General features: G+C 37.9%; 2 protein-coding genes across 4 annotated transcripts in view; both read left to right on the top strand.

Moving 5' to 3' along the window:
* Nucleotides 1-828: 828 nt before the first annotated feature.
* The window catches only part of LOC115738582 (transcription factor JUNGBRUNNEN 1), a 19,253-nt gene continuing 4,155 nt past the window's right edge, over nucleotides 829-15,926 (top strand). Inside the window, exons 1-4 of one of the 2 annotated variants that reach the window (XR_007197441.1) lie at nucleotides 829-840; nucleotides 2,760-2,766; nucleotides 9,221-9,227; nucleotides 11,573-11,575. Coding sequence is in view for 1 of the 2 variants with exons in the window: in XM_030671224.2 (XP_030527084.1) it covers nucleotides 9,889-10,132; nucleotides 10,918-11,225; nucleotides 11,573-12,001 (981 nt within the window). In the remaining variant the exon portion in view is untranslated. Of the gene's footprint in view, nucleotides 841-2,759; nucleotides 2,767-9,220; nucleotides 9,228-9,869; nucleotides 10,133-10,917; nucleotides 11,226-11,572; nucleotides 12,163-15,926 lie in introns of those variants that run through there. The other variant, XM_030671224.2, reaches the window with a different exon arrangement.
* Nucleotides 15,137-15,926, top strand: part of LOC115738576 (elongation factor 2) — a 4,274-nt gene continuing 3,484 nt past the window's right edge. The window contains exon 1 of one of the 2 annotated variants that reach the window (XM_030671211.2): nucleotides 15,137-15,243. The gene's annotated coding sequence lies outside the window, so the exon portion shown is untranslated. The remainder of the gene's footprint in view (nucleotides 15,244-15,926) is intronic. The other variant, XM_030671215.2, reaches the window with a different exon arrangement.

Here is a 15,926-nt window from a genome sequence, read left to right as displayed (position 1 = left end):
TCATTGTTATTATTTCTAGGCACCCGAGATTATTTCCGTGAGTACGTGACATTTTCAGATCTAATGATTCAAATTAGTATAGTTGCGATTTCTAAACTGAGCTCGTGAGCTACTCGAGATTAGCATTTTCATGCTTGGGCTTGATTCGATTGAATACTCAAACTCGACTTGAAATTGAAAAGAATCTATCCTAGTTTTAGTTCGCACTTAATGCTAACTCGTAAGTAGCTCAACTTGCTTTCTCCCCAATAGAGTTTCATAGGGACTCAAGAAATGGAAGCAATATTCAGTACTCCGTTTATCTAGCGGGAAATTTTTCTTCCCAAAAAAGCAAAAAAATATAATGATAATTCAGGAAAAAATTTAACAAAAATTACAGAAATTGTCTACGGCACGTGACACGGTCGACGCTGACTAGACCACGGCGTTAGTCATTTCTGACCAAATTTGACTCAAAGGACTAAATTGATAAATTGTCAAAAGGCCTAACACCAAATAGGCACAAGTGCAATAAATTTAGGACTCTTTTGGCAATTCTTCCTCTTCCGAATATTTACAACAGGCTGGCAATTTTCCATTGTTCTAAGTCTCAAATAAGTTTTATTCAGCTAAATACCTAATTCAGGACTTGTTTAAACCGCAAAGAATCTGACTGGCTGCCCCATCTCAGATTTGTCGTATCATAGCACAGGATGGGGATGCCTAGTCAGAATATCAAGTTGAAACGCATGCTGACTTTTAAACCTACCCAGACGAAAGAAGCCTGTGTCGAAGCCAATCTCCTAACCACCCCAGAAACAGAGATGGCAAAAAGTAATTACCAGTAGCTATCTTCTCATCGTTTTGTCTTAATGCTACTTTTATCTCTGTAAAGAGGTCGTCGTTTCAACGAATTTGAAGATTCAAAGAGCTGGTTTCATGTTCTTTGACTGAGAACGTTGACCCTTGACCCTTGACCTTTTCGTGCCATCTTTCTATCTTCTTTGCCTTCCTTTTTCCTGCAGGGTTGACCGGACCGGTTCTCGGTTCTGGAGTAAGTTGATTCTTCTAGGTCTTCTCCATCCCATCCACATCTCACATAAATAAACAATTGTTCTCTTGTCTGCTAAGCACATTAGTCAACAATTGGCGATATATGGAAAACTATCGAACAACATAAAAATTTGTTTGAGAATACTAATCTAATTCTACATTTTAAGGTCAGCGTGGAGAAAATTGCTTTCCCTTGTCTTCGTCGCCTGCCTAATTTGTTCGGGACAAAAGAAATCGTCTCAGATCCCATCGGAATACAAAGTCAAGTGAGAGCGATCGAGGCCCCCCCCCCTGTTCTTTCAATTTTTAATAGAGGATGCGATAAGTAATGTCTGACTCATTTTCTATTTTAATTTGGACACGTCCCCTTCCCCGTTTGCGTGGGACTTGTCTTCTTAAGATTGTCCATGCCGACCTTGACATCACGTCGACATCCTATATATGTATACCCTTTTGGACGATACTATCGCTTTAGCTCGTCTCTTTATTGCCTCTTCAATTACTTTAGAAAATTCAAACACGTCTTTCAGTGCGTCAAGTTTAAGAAGACAGATGTACGTGCAGCAAAAGCAAAGGATTAAGCTTTCTCTTTGAATTTTTATTGTGTCCGTCGCTCGGCAGGTGAGGGCGATCAATTTTGGCCGAAATTGCTAACATGAACACTGGCTACCTTGCATGGCATGGCCAAACCTGACGTGGACAAATTTTAATGATATTTTGACATTATTTTCAATTTTATATTTTACTTTTTCTTTTCTTTTCCTTTTCTTTCTCTTTCTTTCTTTCTTTCTTTTTTTGTTCTCTTCCCTTCTTGCTCTAGACAGTCGCTGCCAATTGGTGACGACTCGACCTCGCCGTCGCTGGGTGGGTGAGGCGGACCATCGCCAGGCTAGTAAGGCTCGCCCTTTTGTCTAAAACAATTAACAAAAATGTCGTCGCATTTTATGTGATCGGCTGTGAGTCCTTCTTCTCCCTTTTGTCTCGAACAATTTCCCGATGGAAAGAAAATATTGCTGAGAACGTCTTCCATGTTGAAAAAATGACAAGGAGAAGACTAAGGGCATGCCGTGGAGCAAAAGAGAACTTCTCGTGAATTGGGACGTTTGATGAAATGTGCATTCTCAATATATTAATTCTTAATAAAGGGAAGGTGACTCGAGAGTCGCCTACGCAAGTCGAAAGGCCTGAATTTAACTAGCTCGCGTGGGGTTCGTTCCCTAGACCTCTCGGTAAGTAATCTCGTTCGCATCCTTCAATTACAAATAAATAATAAATATTAGGAAGGCATACTGGGTCGAGAGGCAGTACAAGGATTTCTATTCCAAACTCGTTAATTCGCTCCTTACCAAACAAATCGCAAGTGCTTGGATGGAACCATAGTTGATGAAGAAGCCAGGGCACAAAGGAGACAAAAAGCTTTTGAGGAAGTCAATTGGTGCGGCCGTTGAGCCGGTGTCAACTGTCAACGAACTCGAACCCTTTGACAATCTCGGATGTAGGTTATGCGGACAGCAATTGAAGTTGTTCAAATTGAAAGAAGCTATCCTTGCTTTTCCTCTCATTACTCTACCATCAATTGCTCCATGTCAGAAATTATTCTTAAAAAGTGGGCTGCCGTCTCGAGGATCACAAAGCTAGCTGTAGACGGAAATTAAGAAAAATATAATCTAATTCCAATAAGAAATATTGGGGAAAATTGTAAAAAAATAAATAAAAAAGTCGGTTAGTTCAGTCGTAGACATTTCAATTATGCCAATTTAGTTTTTAAACTTTTGACAACTTACCAATTTAGTCTTAAACCTTTTAATTGTGTAAATTTAGCCATAATTTTTTGATGATTTGTCAATTTAGTCATAAATCTTTAATTAATCTGCCAATTTAGTCCTTCCGGGTAATTTTTGCCGGAAATCGCTAATATGGGTCCATTTTCTTTAATTTTTCTAGATCTTCCATAAATTTTTCGATTTTCTTTTTTTTCCTGTCCTTCTTCTAGTCTGGCAAGGACGATTTGACTGGTGCTCGACCCTCGCTGGCCACACAAAATGAAAAAATATAGAATGAAGGGAAATTAGGGGGGGTGGTGGGGTGGGGAATGCAATAACTCAAAATATCATTGAAAATGCGCAGAGAAAAATTTCAAATGACACATTGATGGATGACCTTTCACCTTTTATAAAAGGGAAAATTCTCGAAAGATGATATTTATGTATGTTTTACACATATTTGGCCAAATTTGTCGGGACAAATTTTTCCCTTTTTACATGATTCGAAATGCTTGACCTTGTGAGGTTAAAAGCTTTCTCATCATCTAAATTACTTAGGTCTGTATGGTCGAATTCCAAAATAAGAAAATCTCATGGTCTTTTGTTCGATCCAGTTTTTGAAAATTCATGAACCCGACACTTTGTTTTGAAAGTCAAATCGCATTGTTTGAACAATCGATTCACGGGCTCTCTCTGTATGTGCAATAATCGAGTTAAGAGAGCGTCGCATGAAAAAGTCAGGCCGTGTGGAAGTATGCCCAAATTTGGGTAAATAAAAAGCAGAAATATAGTCACCAGTATGTATAGTTCCTCCAAAGTGCATATCCACCGATTTTCCTCTCTTAGCATTTTCACCTACCGCCGGTTCTTTTCTCTTGACTTTTTTACCTTTCGTCGCTAGATCTACTTCCATGTTAGCTCTAAAGAGTCCATTAATGTTTAATTTCGTTGTAGATGTTAACTTTCTGATCTATGTTTGTTGCTTTCTTTCATGGGGTGAATGTGTTCTTGGAGTTGTAAGAGAGTCGGGGATAACGCTGTCAAAAGTCATTTACCGGTTTAGGCCTGTTTGGTTCGAGTATTTAACCAAGGGACTTTGGGAAAATGTAAATACCTTTGGGCTAAAGGCCTTTTTCAAAATGCAAGTAGTGTTTGGTAAAATGTATTTTAAAAACACATTTGGAAAGTAACTTTGACGTAAATGTTGTTTGGTGAAAAATGAATTTTGTAAAATATTTTTTCTTTTTGAAAAAAACCGCGGCGACTGGTGGCCAGTGGCCGAGACCGGTGGCCGGCGGTGGCGGCCGGTGGCTGGCGGTGGCGACCGGTGGCCGGCGGTGGCGACCGGTTGCTACAACCCGCGATTGGCGGCGGCGGCGATCGGCGGCCGATGGGGGATGGTGGTGGGCTGCGGCGGCAAGCGAAGGTGACAAAATTAAAATAATAAAAAAATTAGTTGCATTTCACAAAAGTCCTTTAGCTCAAAGTACCTCTAGAGGTACTCTGGACAAAAGGACTTTGGAAAACATTTGAGATGGGATTGCATTTCCCCAAAGTGAGCCAAAAAATGAACCAAACACCATTTGCATTTGGCCAATGGACTTTAGAGCCCCAATGCTTATTTGCAATGCTAAACCAAACAGGGCCTTAAAGAGCAAATTTCCCTCCTATTTTTTAATTAAATCTAGATTAATTCTTGTTTTGTAAGGGAAATCTTCTATGTTATTTATGTTGACTAGATAATTCCAATGCATGTAGAGATATTGCCTCGCGCATGGCTAGGGAGGCCGCAAACACCTCGTCTAGAGCCTTCGTTGTCCAATCGGCCCCGGGCAAGGTGACCTCGCCAATGTAATTGGCCACAGGCAAGGCAACCTCGCCAAATTTCGCGAGCGGGCCCTTGCCGGCGCTCGCCCCGATTAGACATTGCTCTTCAAGGCTGACCCTCACCGGCTAATCAAATTTTATAGTTGACTTGAGAGGACGGTACGTCAGTATGACTTAGCAAGTGGAGATTATTGTGGTCGAAGGGAATATATTCTTAAGATGTGGATCTCCAGCTTATGTTTTTTACGGAAAAATTTCAAAAAATGATATTTATGTGCATTTTCACACATATTTGGCCAAACTTTCAGCAGACAATTTTTTACGTGTTATGTGATTCGAAATGCCTGATTTTGTGAGGTTCAAAGTTTCCTCATCATCTAAATTACTTAGGGTCGATCATGACCATTGAATTTCAAATTAAGAAAATCTTATGGCCTTTTTTTATTGAGAAAGATCTTATGACCTTTTAATTCAGTCTAGTTCTTGAAAATTTGTGATTTCGACGCTTTTTGTAATTTTTGAACAATCGGGTCACAAGCCTGTTATTTGCAGATTTAAAGAACAAACTTCTCCTCTATTTATTGATTTTAAATCTAAATCGATTCTTTTTTGTTAAGAAATCATCTGTGTCATTCTTCTTGACTAAATACTTCTAATGGTTGCACCAATATTACCTCGCATCGGCGAGGCCACCGCGGCCTCACTAGATTTGGCAAAGGGGCCACGCCGGTGCTCACGTCGCCTATACGCTAGTCGATGTGGCCGACCCTTGCTAGCCATGGAAATATTGTACCCGATTCATCCTGTCATGCCACGTCAGAATGATTTAATAAGTGGTTATTATTGTGGTCAATCGAAATGAATTCTTAAGAGCGGATCTCCTTCTTACGGGGAAAATTTTTGAAAGATGATGTTTATGTATGTTTTTGCACATATTTGGCCACATTTTGACCAGGCAAACCTTTCCATTTTATATGATTCGAAATGCTTGACCTTGAGAGTTTCAATGTTTTCTCGTCATCTAAATTACTTAGAGTTGGTCATGACAATCGAATTCCAAACTAGGAAAATCTTAAGGCCTTTTAATTCGGTGCAATTCTTGAAAATCCACAATCCCAACACTTCTTTTTCGAAAGTCAATTCGCATTCTTTAAACGATAGGGTCACACGCTCTCCTTATGTGCAATAATAAGTTAACGGGATGTTACATGAAAAAGTTGTCCCGATCAAAGTATGCCCAAATATGGGTCAATAACAAGCGGAAATATACTCTCAAATATGGATAGTTCCTCGTGAGAGCATATCGATTACTTTATCTTAGCATTTTTATCTTCGGCCGGTTCTTTTCTCGACTTTTTTATCTTCCGTCGCTAGATCTACTTCCAAATTCGCTCTAAAGAGTTTGTTAATGTTTAATTTCTGCGTAGATGTTAACTTTCTTATCTATGTTCATTGCTTTCTTTGAGAGGAGGGTGTTCTTGGAATTTGAGAGATCAGTCTAACGGCATGCCATGTTAAAAGTCATTTACAAGTTTAAAGAACAAACTTCTCCTCTATTTATCAATTTTAAATCTATACTAATTCTTTTTTGTTAAGGAAATGTTATGTGTCATTCATGTTGTCTAGATACTTGTAATGCATGCAGAAATATTGCCTCACTAGTGGCCGGCAAGGCCGCAACGGCCTCACCCAGTGCCTTTGCAGTCCAACCAACCGCAAGCGAGGCGGTCTCGTCAGATTTGGCAAGGGGACTTCGACGGCAATCCCTGACCTTACAGATTCTGTATTGACTCATTCTTATGTCAACATGACTTAACAAGTGATGATTATTGTGGTTGATCGAAGTGGGTTCTTAAGACGCGGAACTCCATTTTACGTTCTTCACAAAAAAAAAATGGGAAAGATGATGTTTATGTCTATTTTTACACATGTTTGGCCCATTTTTGTGAGGTTCAATTCCAAAATTTGAAAATCTTATGGCCTTTTAATTCGGTCTGATTCTTGAAAATTCTCGATCCCGATACTTTGTTTTGAAAGTCTAACAGCATTCTTTGAACAATCAAGTGCTCTCCGTATGGGCAACAAGGAAAGTTGCATGAAAAGTTATGTTCGGTCAAAGTATGCCCAAATTTGGAAAAATAACAAGTGAAAATATACTCTCCAATATGGATTGTTTCTAGTAAGAGTATATCCGCCCGCCGATTCCTTTCTCCTAGTATTTTTAGCTTCCGTCAGTTCTTTTCTCTTGACTTTTTGACCTTCCATTGCTAGATCTAATTCCAAATTCTTGACATTTTTACCTTCCATTGCTAGATCTAATTCCGAATTCTGTCTAAAGAGCTTGTTGATGTTTAATTTTTGTGTAGATGTTAACTTTTCGATCTATGTTTACTGCTTTTTTTCAGGGCTAAAGGTATTTTTGGAGTTATGGGAGAGCCAGGTCTAACGGTATACCATGTCAAAAGGTTTAAAGAACAAACTTCCCCTCTATTTATTAATTTTAAATCTAGATTAATTCTTTTTTGTTAAGAAAATCTTTTATGTCATTCATGTTGACTAGATACTTGTAATGCATGCAGAAATATGGCCTCGCCCAGGGTCTTCGCAGTCCAACCGACCGCCGGCGAAGCGAGCTCCCTAGATTTGGCGAGGGGGTCTCACCGGCACTTGCGTGACCTAGACGTTGTTCGGCAAGGCTAACCGTCGCCAGCCATGAAAATTCTGTACCTAACTCATATTCGACAAGTATGTTAGTATGACTTAATAAGTGGTGATTACCGTGGTCGATCGGAATGACTTCTTAAGAACGAATCTCCATCTTATGGTCTTAAGTAAAAAATTTAAAAAAATAGTGTTTATGAATGTTTCAGGGAATATAAGGTTTTTATGGTTAAGTGTAATTTTCGGGGTCGACTTCTTGGCCGGGGCATCAAGTACATCTATATTTTTCTCATCATCTAAATCACTTAGGGTCGATCATGACAATCAAATTACAAACTAAGAAGATCTTAGGGCCTTTTAATTTGGTCAAATTCTTGGAATTTGCAACCCCGACACTTCGTTTTGAATAAAGAACCACATTCTTCGAACAATGAGGTCACAGCCTCTCTGCATGTGCAATAATCGAGTTAATGGAACATCACACGAAAATATTATGGCTAGTCAAAGTATGCCCACATATGGGTAATAACAAACGGAAGTATGCTCTCCAATATGGATGGTTCCTCATAAGAGCATATTCACCGATTCCTTTCTATTAGCACTTTTACCTTCCTGCGATTTCGACATAAATACAAAAAGGTTTAAGATTAAATTGGTAAAGAAAAAAACAGATTTAAAATTGAATTGATGTTTGAAATTTTCTTTTTACTAATTTTTTCCTATTTTGACGTTTCATTCCCTTCGTATATTGGAGCCCGCGCCGCTAGTGACAGGTGCTTGAAAAGGCGACTTACTGTAGGGCTGGTCAAACATTGTGTCGAGGACCTTCTGGAAGCCCCCCCTATAATTCGTACGTGGACAAGCCATTATTTAGGATGAAGGTTTCAACGGAGAAGAATTCCTTTGCCTTTGATTTAGTATTACTTTCAACGCACATGCTCCTCGGGGACAAAGTTTTGCCCACTTGGCCTTTGGTGTAATGTTTTCAAAGGGCACATGGACCTTCATTTTCACGATTTTTTGGGGGAGCATAGACGGACGTGAATCGGTCTCATCCAGGGCACAGATCTTATTACGTTATGGGTTTACTGAAGGGACGGATCTTCCCTTGTTTCCTCGTGCATTGTCTGATCGAGTCCAGTTTCATCTCTTTGAACAAGAATAGCCAAATGGCAGGCGTTACACTGATATCACATGTCCTTGCGTAGGGCTGGCGCATCGCCGCGGAGAAAATGAGATTTTCCTGGACGATTCCTTTCCAAATCTGCCACCTTAGAAAGGCGGCACGACTCCGGCTAGGCCACTTCACCATTTACCACTTTTTTCCGGCGACGAATTTATACAGAACTAATCCTAAGATCGGACGGGTCGACGACGAAACGACGCGTGGTGCATCGTGGCGGACGCTCGGGAGTTTTTCTTGGTACACCAGTTTAGTGCTTCTCAAGATATGTTTAGGGAGAACCTTAAAGCAATCGCCTTATTTATTTCGGGTTGCTATCTCAATTCATGCACGACCATTGCCATTAATTCATCTGAAGACTATAAAAGCAGCGTATCTATAATATGTTGTCGGGAGTTGCGGCAAGAGGTTAATGCCTTGTATGGAAGGGAACTAAACGATTTAATTATACCTTTTAGCTACAACCGCTTCATGCGTGATTCTACTCAACAATCATATTTCGGTAGGCGACACATGACTTCACCCGTGGATACCTCGATGCCAAATCTCATGTGGCAGCTATAATGATACCGACATGATTTCTTGGCATCAATCAAATGCAACAACTAGAGCCAAAGTAAGGTAGCCAGATGGATAATAACATACACCAGTCTTTTACCTTTCAACAAGTGTAATCAAATCATCTAGCATTCTCTCGAAGGATGCAAAATCAAGTCTTTTTGATTGCCAGAAACCCAAACCTCTGTGTAATAAGCCATTTTGTATACATGTTTATTGCTCTTTCTCAACTTCACATGGGGAGAATATCCAAGGTGGAAATCTTCTTCGATTCCATCCATGTCTCACTCGTGCAACCTATAAGCTCATTAGACACTTCAAGGACCATTTCTAAACGATTCCGGTAAGATGCCCTTGGACGAGGCCCGAGTCTAAACTCCCTCTTCTATGGTGACTGAGCCATTATTGTGGTGACATGCTCCTTTTATTTAAGTATCCGACCAAATTCTCTTCCCAATTATGTAGACCGTTTCTCGTCTAAGGTAAGGTTGGTCTCAACGCTTTTAATGTCAGCTGTGAAGGGCTAAATCAAACCGAGGGATCCCTTAACTTTCTCCCATTTCGGGTCCACTCTTGCCATTATTGGTGGCTTTGACTAGTTTATGTTGAGGTTTGAAGTGCACATGAAGATGGGACAAGAACGCTTCAGCTTCTGGGGCCTTTAAAAAAAAAGTCATCTGCGGTTGCCACAGAGGCTCCAAAATTGAAAGACTCGTTCCCACCCCCACCTCAATGTCCGGTTCAATATTAGCTGATGGATGCAAAAAGTCAAACCTCTTGACTTTGACCTTGAAACTAATCACTCTTTCACTAACTTCGCGTTATAAAGAAGCTTCTCCTTTTTCATCACAGGTGCCCTCCTGAATGGTGATCTCTTCCTCGATAAAGAGAGAAGTTAGCTACAGGGCGAGCAAAGGAATGACATCGTCAGATGCAGCGAACGCGAAGCCGGAGGACGAAGTTCCCCTGCCGGGGTTTCGATTTCACCCGACGGATGAAGAGCTGGTAGGGTTTTATCTTCGCAGGAAAGTTGACAAGAAGCTCATCAAGATCGACCATCTTATCAACCAGATCGATATCTACAAATATGACCCCTGGGATCTCCCAAGTATGAGTTTTCTGTCTCTTGCTGGTGATCTTTCTACTCCGGGAACAAGAAGTCAGATCCTGGATTGTTTTCTCGACTCTTTTCTACCATTTTTTTGACGATTTGATATATGCATCATCTACTCTTTTTAAGGTTTTCGCGTGGCTGGAGGACTTTAACAGGATAGTCTAGGGTTAACTTGAGTACTTTGAAAAACAGATATTTATTTATTTATTTTTATTATTTTTTTGCTAAGATAAAATGAGCTGATGGAGAGAACAACCCTAATTTTAGTTAAGATGGGGTTCTTGCACATAACGCATGCTATTTCCAGCCAAATCAACAGCCTCATGAACGTACCGATAGTCAAGAAAGCTATACTGTTCGATTGAACTTCATCTAACCATCTTATACTAGCTGAGTTCACAAAAAAAAAAAAGTACTATTTCTTTCATATGCAAGCTCGCAGTTGAAAGTGTTAAGAGATAGTTTTATAACCATGAGATAAGTTTGTATTCTGTAATTTCTACCCGTCATATCTTTATTATCCATGATCACTTTTGAATGTCTCTAAGTTACAAAAAGCCCCAAGATCAGTAGAGATAACAAGTAGTCCAAATATGTAGTCTTGTGAGATGCTCAGATAAGCAAATTTTTCGAATTTCTCCACAACATCATGAATATCCATGCCCTTCGACTCGTTTTAGAGGATGGCTAGGTTAAAAACTAGTGGTATTTTCTAGAACAAGTAAATAATATTATGAGATCTATCTATTCTCACTGAAGTAGATTTTGACTGGCAACAGAAGCAAGTAGTACAGGAGATAAGGAGTGGTACTTCTTTTGCAAGAGGGGAAGAAAGTACAGGAACAGTATAAGACCTAACCGAGTCACGGGGTCCGGCTTTTGGAAAGCAACAGGCATCGACAAACCTGTGTACTCTCAGGGAGGAGAAGGCCATGAGTGCATCGGACTCAAGAAGACTCTTGTGTATTACCGCGGATGCGCTGGGAAAGGAACCAAAACCGATTGGATGATGCATGAGTTTCGTCTTCCCGTTGATGGCCCTAGCCCCAGCAGTACCATCATCGATAAATCCACTCCTCAAGAAGCTGTAAGTATCGATGTTATCTGTCCAGAATCTCGATCCAATTGACTAAACCAAAGTTTCAAATATGCAAAAGCTTCGAGCTCACAGAGGGTCAGATTTAATATTTTGTTTCCATTTAGACAACTAGAGAATGAAGCAAGGGTTATTAAAACTAGCTTACAAAATACTAAGTGATTCGACAAACTTCTATGAGGTGTGGAATAAGGTTCATTTGTTCAAATATTCACTTGTAATCTCTACAGTCTTATTGTATCAATCTTGTAGAAGAATGCTGGTTTTACTCTTAACTAGTTGAAGTTATGGAGTCATTCTTACAATGAGCTTCTGATTAATTTTGCTTGAAATTGCAGGAAGTTTGGACAGTATGTCGAATCTTAAAGCGCAACATCTCTTACAAGAAGTACACCCCAGATTGGAGAGAGCTACCAAGCAAACAACCTACAGCAACAGCAATGGATCCAAGCAGCTCTAAAACATGCAATATGGAGTGCAGTGACCAGGAAAGTTACATCAACTTTGGTGCTCCTGTAAATGTCACCGACTATCATCATAACGAAAAGAAGCCAATCGTGGTTGGTCATCGTTCGACCGAGAAGAACCAGCATCAAATGCAATTAGGTGCCTTAGGAGCATTCAGCTCAACTTCTCACTTGCAAGCTCCATCCGTAGCCTCGTCTTCCAGCCAGTATGGCTCGGATGTGATGGAGCACCTCAATTATGAGAACTGGGATGAGCTTAGATCTGTCGTAGAGTTCGCCTTTGATCATCATCATCATTAGTCCTTGCTCTTGTAGATATGTAGCTTAAATCATAACTTCGCTGGCCTTGCTTAGTACCAAAAAGTTTGAGTTAATGAGATTATGTTGTGCATGAGATCATTACGAACTGAATCTTATAAATTTGGCTTTGCTGGTATACGTGAAGCATTATTAATATACTTGCTCATAAGCTTCACATGATTTCTGAATGGTGGCTTGGCTCACTTATCTAGATAAGCATCGACAATTTCTGACTTGTTGCTGGTGCACTAGTATTTGATTTGTTTTTAATTTATGATAGGTCATGAATTATGACTCTCTTGCATATATCTTTATTGCAGAATTCTATTGTTTCGTGCTCAAATATGGATTTTTTTCGTTTCCATTAATTTTCAGCATGTGTTGGTACATATAAAAGAACTGTCGATAAAATTATCAATGGCCCTTTTCTAGGTAATTTATTAGTAACTCATCCACACTGTTAGGAAATTGACAAGTTTATTTTTATTCTGCGAATTAGTATTTTTTTTGTATTAATTTACCAAATTTTATTTCCATAAGTTTCTATGCATCCGATTATAACGTTATTATGAAATATCAACTCAAATTAAAGTGATTAACCAACTTTTATCAGGTTAAATTCCCAACGGGTTCGGGACTACCAACTCTAATTTGTACGACTCACCATAATTTAATTCTTTTTTGTTAACCTCTTATATTCAATAACTCTTTTTATAGATTACCTACCAAAATTAGCGTGATTGCCCAATTATTTTCCAATTAAGTTATGAACTAATTGTTTGTTATCAACTCTTATGAGTACTTACTAAGTTAATTTATTTTAGGAAACATTTCTTTTAAATGACAACTTTTCTTATCTTTTACCACTTCTTATTTTACCTTTTTTTTTTTAAATTGTACCTATATTTACTGACTCTTATATAAAAATACTAACTTTAAATTTATGGTTTTTCTAAGTTTATCCAATTAAGCTATCTACTAATTTTTGTTACCTACCCATGTTAGAGAGTTAACAACATTCAACTTTTAATTGGATTATTTTATCAGCAATAAAATTGGTAAGTCATTAAATAAACATTAGTAATTTTAACAAAGTTGGAAAATATAAGAGTTGGTGAGTTTAATAATAATTAGTGAACAATAAAAGAAATTTTTTTTTGTAAGAAATAAAAGGAGTTGGTGATTTTAGAAGGTAATCAAATAACATCTGATTACTAATTCAAATAATAGTTGGCAACAGAAAATTACTTGATATTTAATCATAGAAAGAGGGTCGTTAAGTATGGCAAATGAAAGTGGTAAGTCAATAGAAAAATTGGTTAATTCAGGAAGAAAAAGATAAACGCTGATAAGCAGCTCAAAAAAAATTTGTCATACAATAATGAATGTTAACTTAATCTGAGAAATTTGTTACAAAATCCAGGAAATCACAAAGAATTCATCGGATAAATGTCGTAACCAACTCATATAAAATTTGGCAACATAATGCTTGTTGGTAACCTGATCTATGTTAATCACTCCAATCGAGATTGGTAATTCCTAAAAAGAATTATAAATTAAACGAGTTAGTAAGCATGATATATAAAAGTTGTTGAGGTAATAGAAAACCCACTAAATTTTAGGAAAAATTTTTGGTAAGCAACTAAGATGAGACTTAGTAAACTAAAATTAGTTAGTAACTTAACGGTAATATAAATGACAAGCTACACTAGAGTTACAAAATTTAAGGCATTTGTAAGAGAGACAAAGAAAAGTTAGTGTAATAAGAGAAATTTAATAAACTGAAAAGGAAGAAACAAGTGAAAGTTGGTAAGCAATTCAACAAGGAGTTGATAAAAAAAGATAGTTGTTAATTTAATTGAAAAAAAGTCGGACGTCACTTGAATAAAATGTTGATAAATAGAGTTGGAAAATTTAACATAATAATAAGAAAACAAAAAAAAGTAAATGTCAAAAGAAGAAAAGTTGATACCTTATAATCTATGGAACAAGAGTTAAGGCTATTGTTGGTCGTTTGAATTTCTAATCAGGCTAGGGCTGTTTATGATATGATATGAAATCCATGAATTTTGCTATATATATCCACTATGAATCGCATTAATAAAACTAGATATTTTCGCATGCTATCATGTCCATTATTCGGTATAAACGGCTTATCAATGTAAATGAATCTAAAAATTGCACAAATGAAGATGGTAAATATCTTGCTTACTTCATTTATTTGCTTAGTTTGTATTATTCCTATCTTTTTTAATTCTTTTTTCCCCTTCCATCGTTCTCTAATAAAATTTTATTATTATACCTAAAATAGTAAAATAACAACATTATGTAATAAATATCAAATAAAAATAGTAATGAATAAAAGATATTTTTTTTAGTTCTTCGTTATTTTGAAGTAGTACTAAAACTAAAATACAATTTGTATGCAAATATTATTTTAATTTTATTAACTTATAGATATTGGAGTAAAAGAAGTTTCATATTATGGATATTAGAAATCTTATCCACATTTATCTCACCTTTCCATGGGATGATTTTATCCGAGTTAGATTACTCTTTCATTCGACTTTATCTTGTCCTGAGCAGGCACACAGGATATGATAAATTTCATCATGTCTTCAATTTTATCCCGACTATCAAACGTAGCCTAATAATTTTACCAAAATAAAAAAAAAAAAGGATCAGTGAGTAACATAAAATCTATTGAGATATCGGGTGATTGGTAATTTTCTCGACAAACAAAAATTTGGTATCCGTCAACTCTTTCAAAAATCTGACAATAGTAAAACACCTATTTTTTTTCTAGAACGGAACAATAAAATCGTCTATCAATAAGAGGTTCGCTTCATGTGTTTTTATTTATTTATTTATTTATTTATGCGTTTAAAGGGGGAAAATTAAAAAAAAAAAAAGATAGAGGGAGAGGGAGAGAGAAGTGGACTTGCCCCAAGCATCCATAGATATAATATTTCGTCATTGCGTGCGTGGGTCAAAAGCGAGGTTGGGCTTCAAAAGAAAATATCTGCAGCGTGAAGTGGGCTTCAAGCCCAAGTCACCCGGTAAAACGCACCGTATAGTGAAGGGATTACTATAGAGATTAGGGTTTTCGAAGAGGCGGCATATCCGTCGCACATCCCATCTCGATATCCTCCTCCTACTATATAAAGCCTCCCCGTGGCTCAGAGTAGCGCCTTAGCTCTCACCGCCTCCGTCTCTCCTCTCCTCTTCTCTCTCTCTCTCTGGTACGCCTCTTCATCTCTGTTCTTCTCGTCGCTAGATGTAACGATTCTCCTGTTTTCTGCCTCCCTGGTCCGTTCCGACCGTTCGTTTCTGGTGTGTTTTCGTTAGCGAACGAATCCGCTGGCTGAATTGAAGCTCTTTTTACTCTGTACTGTATGATGTGAGGTTATGTGGTCAGATCGAACACCGGAATCTCTTCTTCCGTTAGCTTATTTGGATCTGTTTGCATGTTTTTTGATGCTGTAGTTTTGGAAGCCTTGGATAAAGTTTGGTCCTTTGGATTGCCCTAATTGTACTGTTGCGTAAGTCGAGTCCTTTCCGTGTTGTGCGATCTGGAATTTTCATGCCTTTGCTGCTTCCTGTGCTCCTTTTGATGTTCGTTCAGCTGATAGTGGTTAGTATTGATAGCTTATTCGCTGATCTGTTGCTGTTCTCTGTTGATTTCTTTTATCGCCGATTATTCATACATCAGTATGATTAACTTGTTATTGAATAGTTTTGTCTCGTGATTCTCATGAGCATTATTGGCTTCTTCGAAAATAATTTTATAAATTGTAAAGCTTTAATTTGTTTTTGTTATTTTTTTGTCTCCCAAATATCACTGTCGTTCAATATCTTGACACGGCTGCAGTGTTCTATGTCGAAGTGCATCTTGTTCTTATTTATTTTGACCTCGTCTCGATAT

Source organism: Rhodamnia argentea, chromosome 2 (assembly GCF_020921035.1).
Source record: "Rhodamnia argentea isolate NSW1041297 chromosome 2, ASM2092103v1, whole genome shotgun sequence".
In the NCBI taxonomy this organism is placed as follows: Eukaryota; Viridiplantae; Streptophyta; class Magnoliopsida; order Myrtales; family Myrtaceae; genus Rhodamnia; species Rhodamnia argentea.
This window is presented reverse-complemented; position numbering and strand designations above follow the sequence as displayed.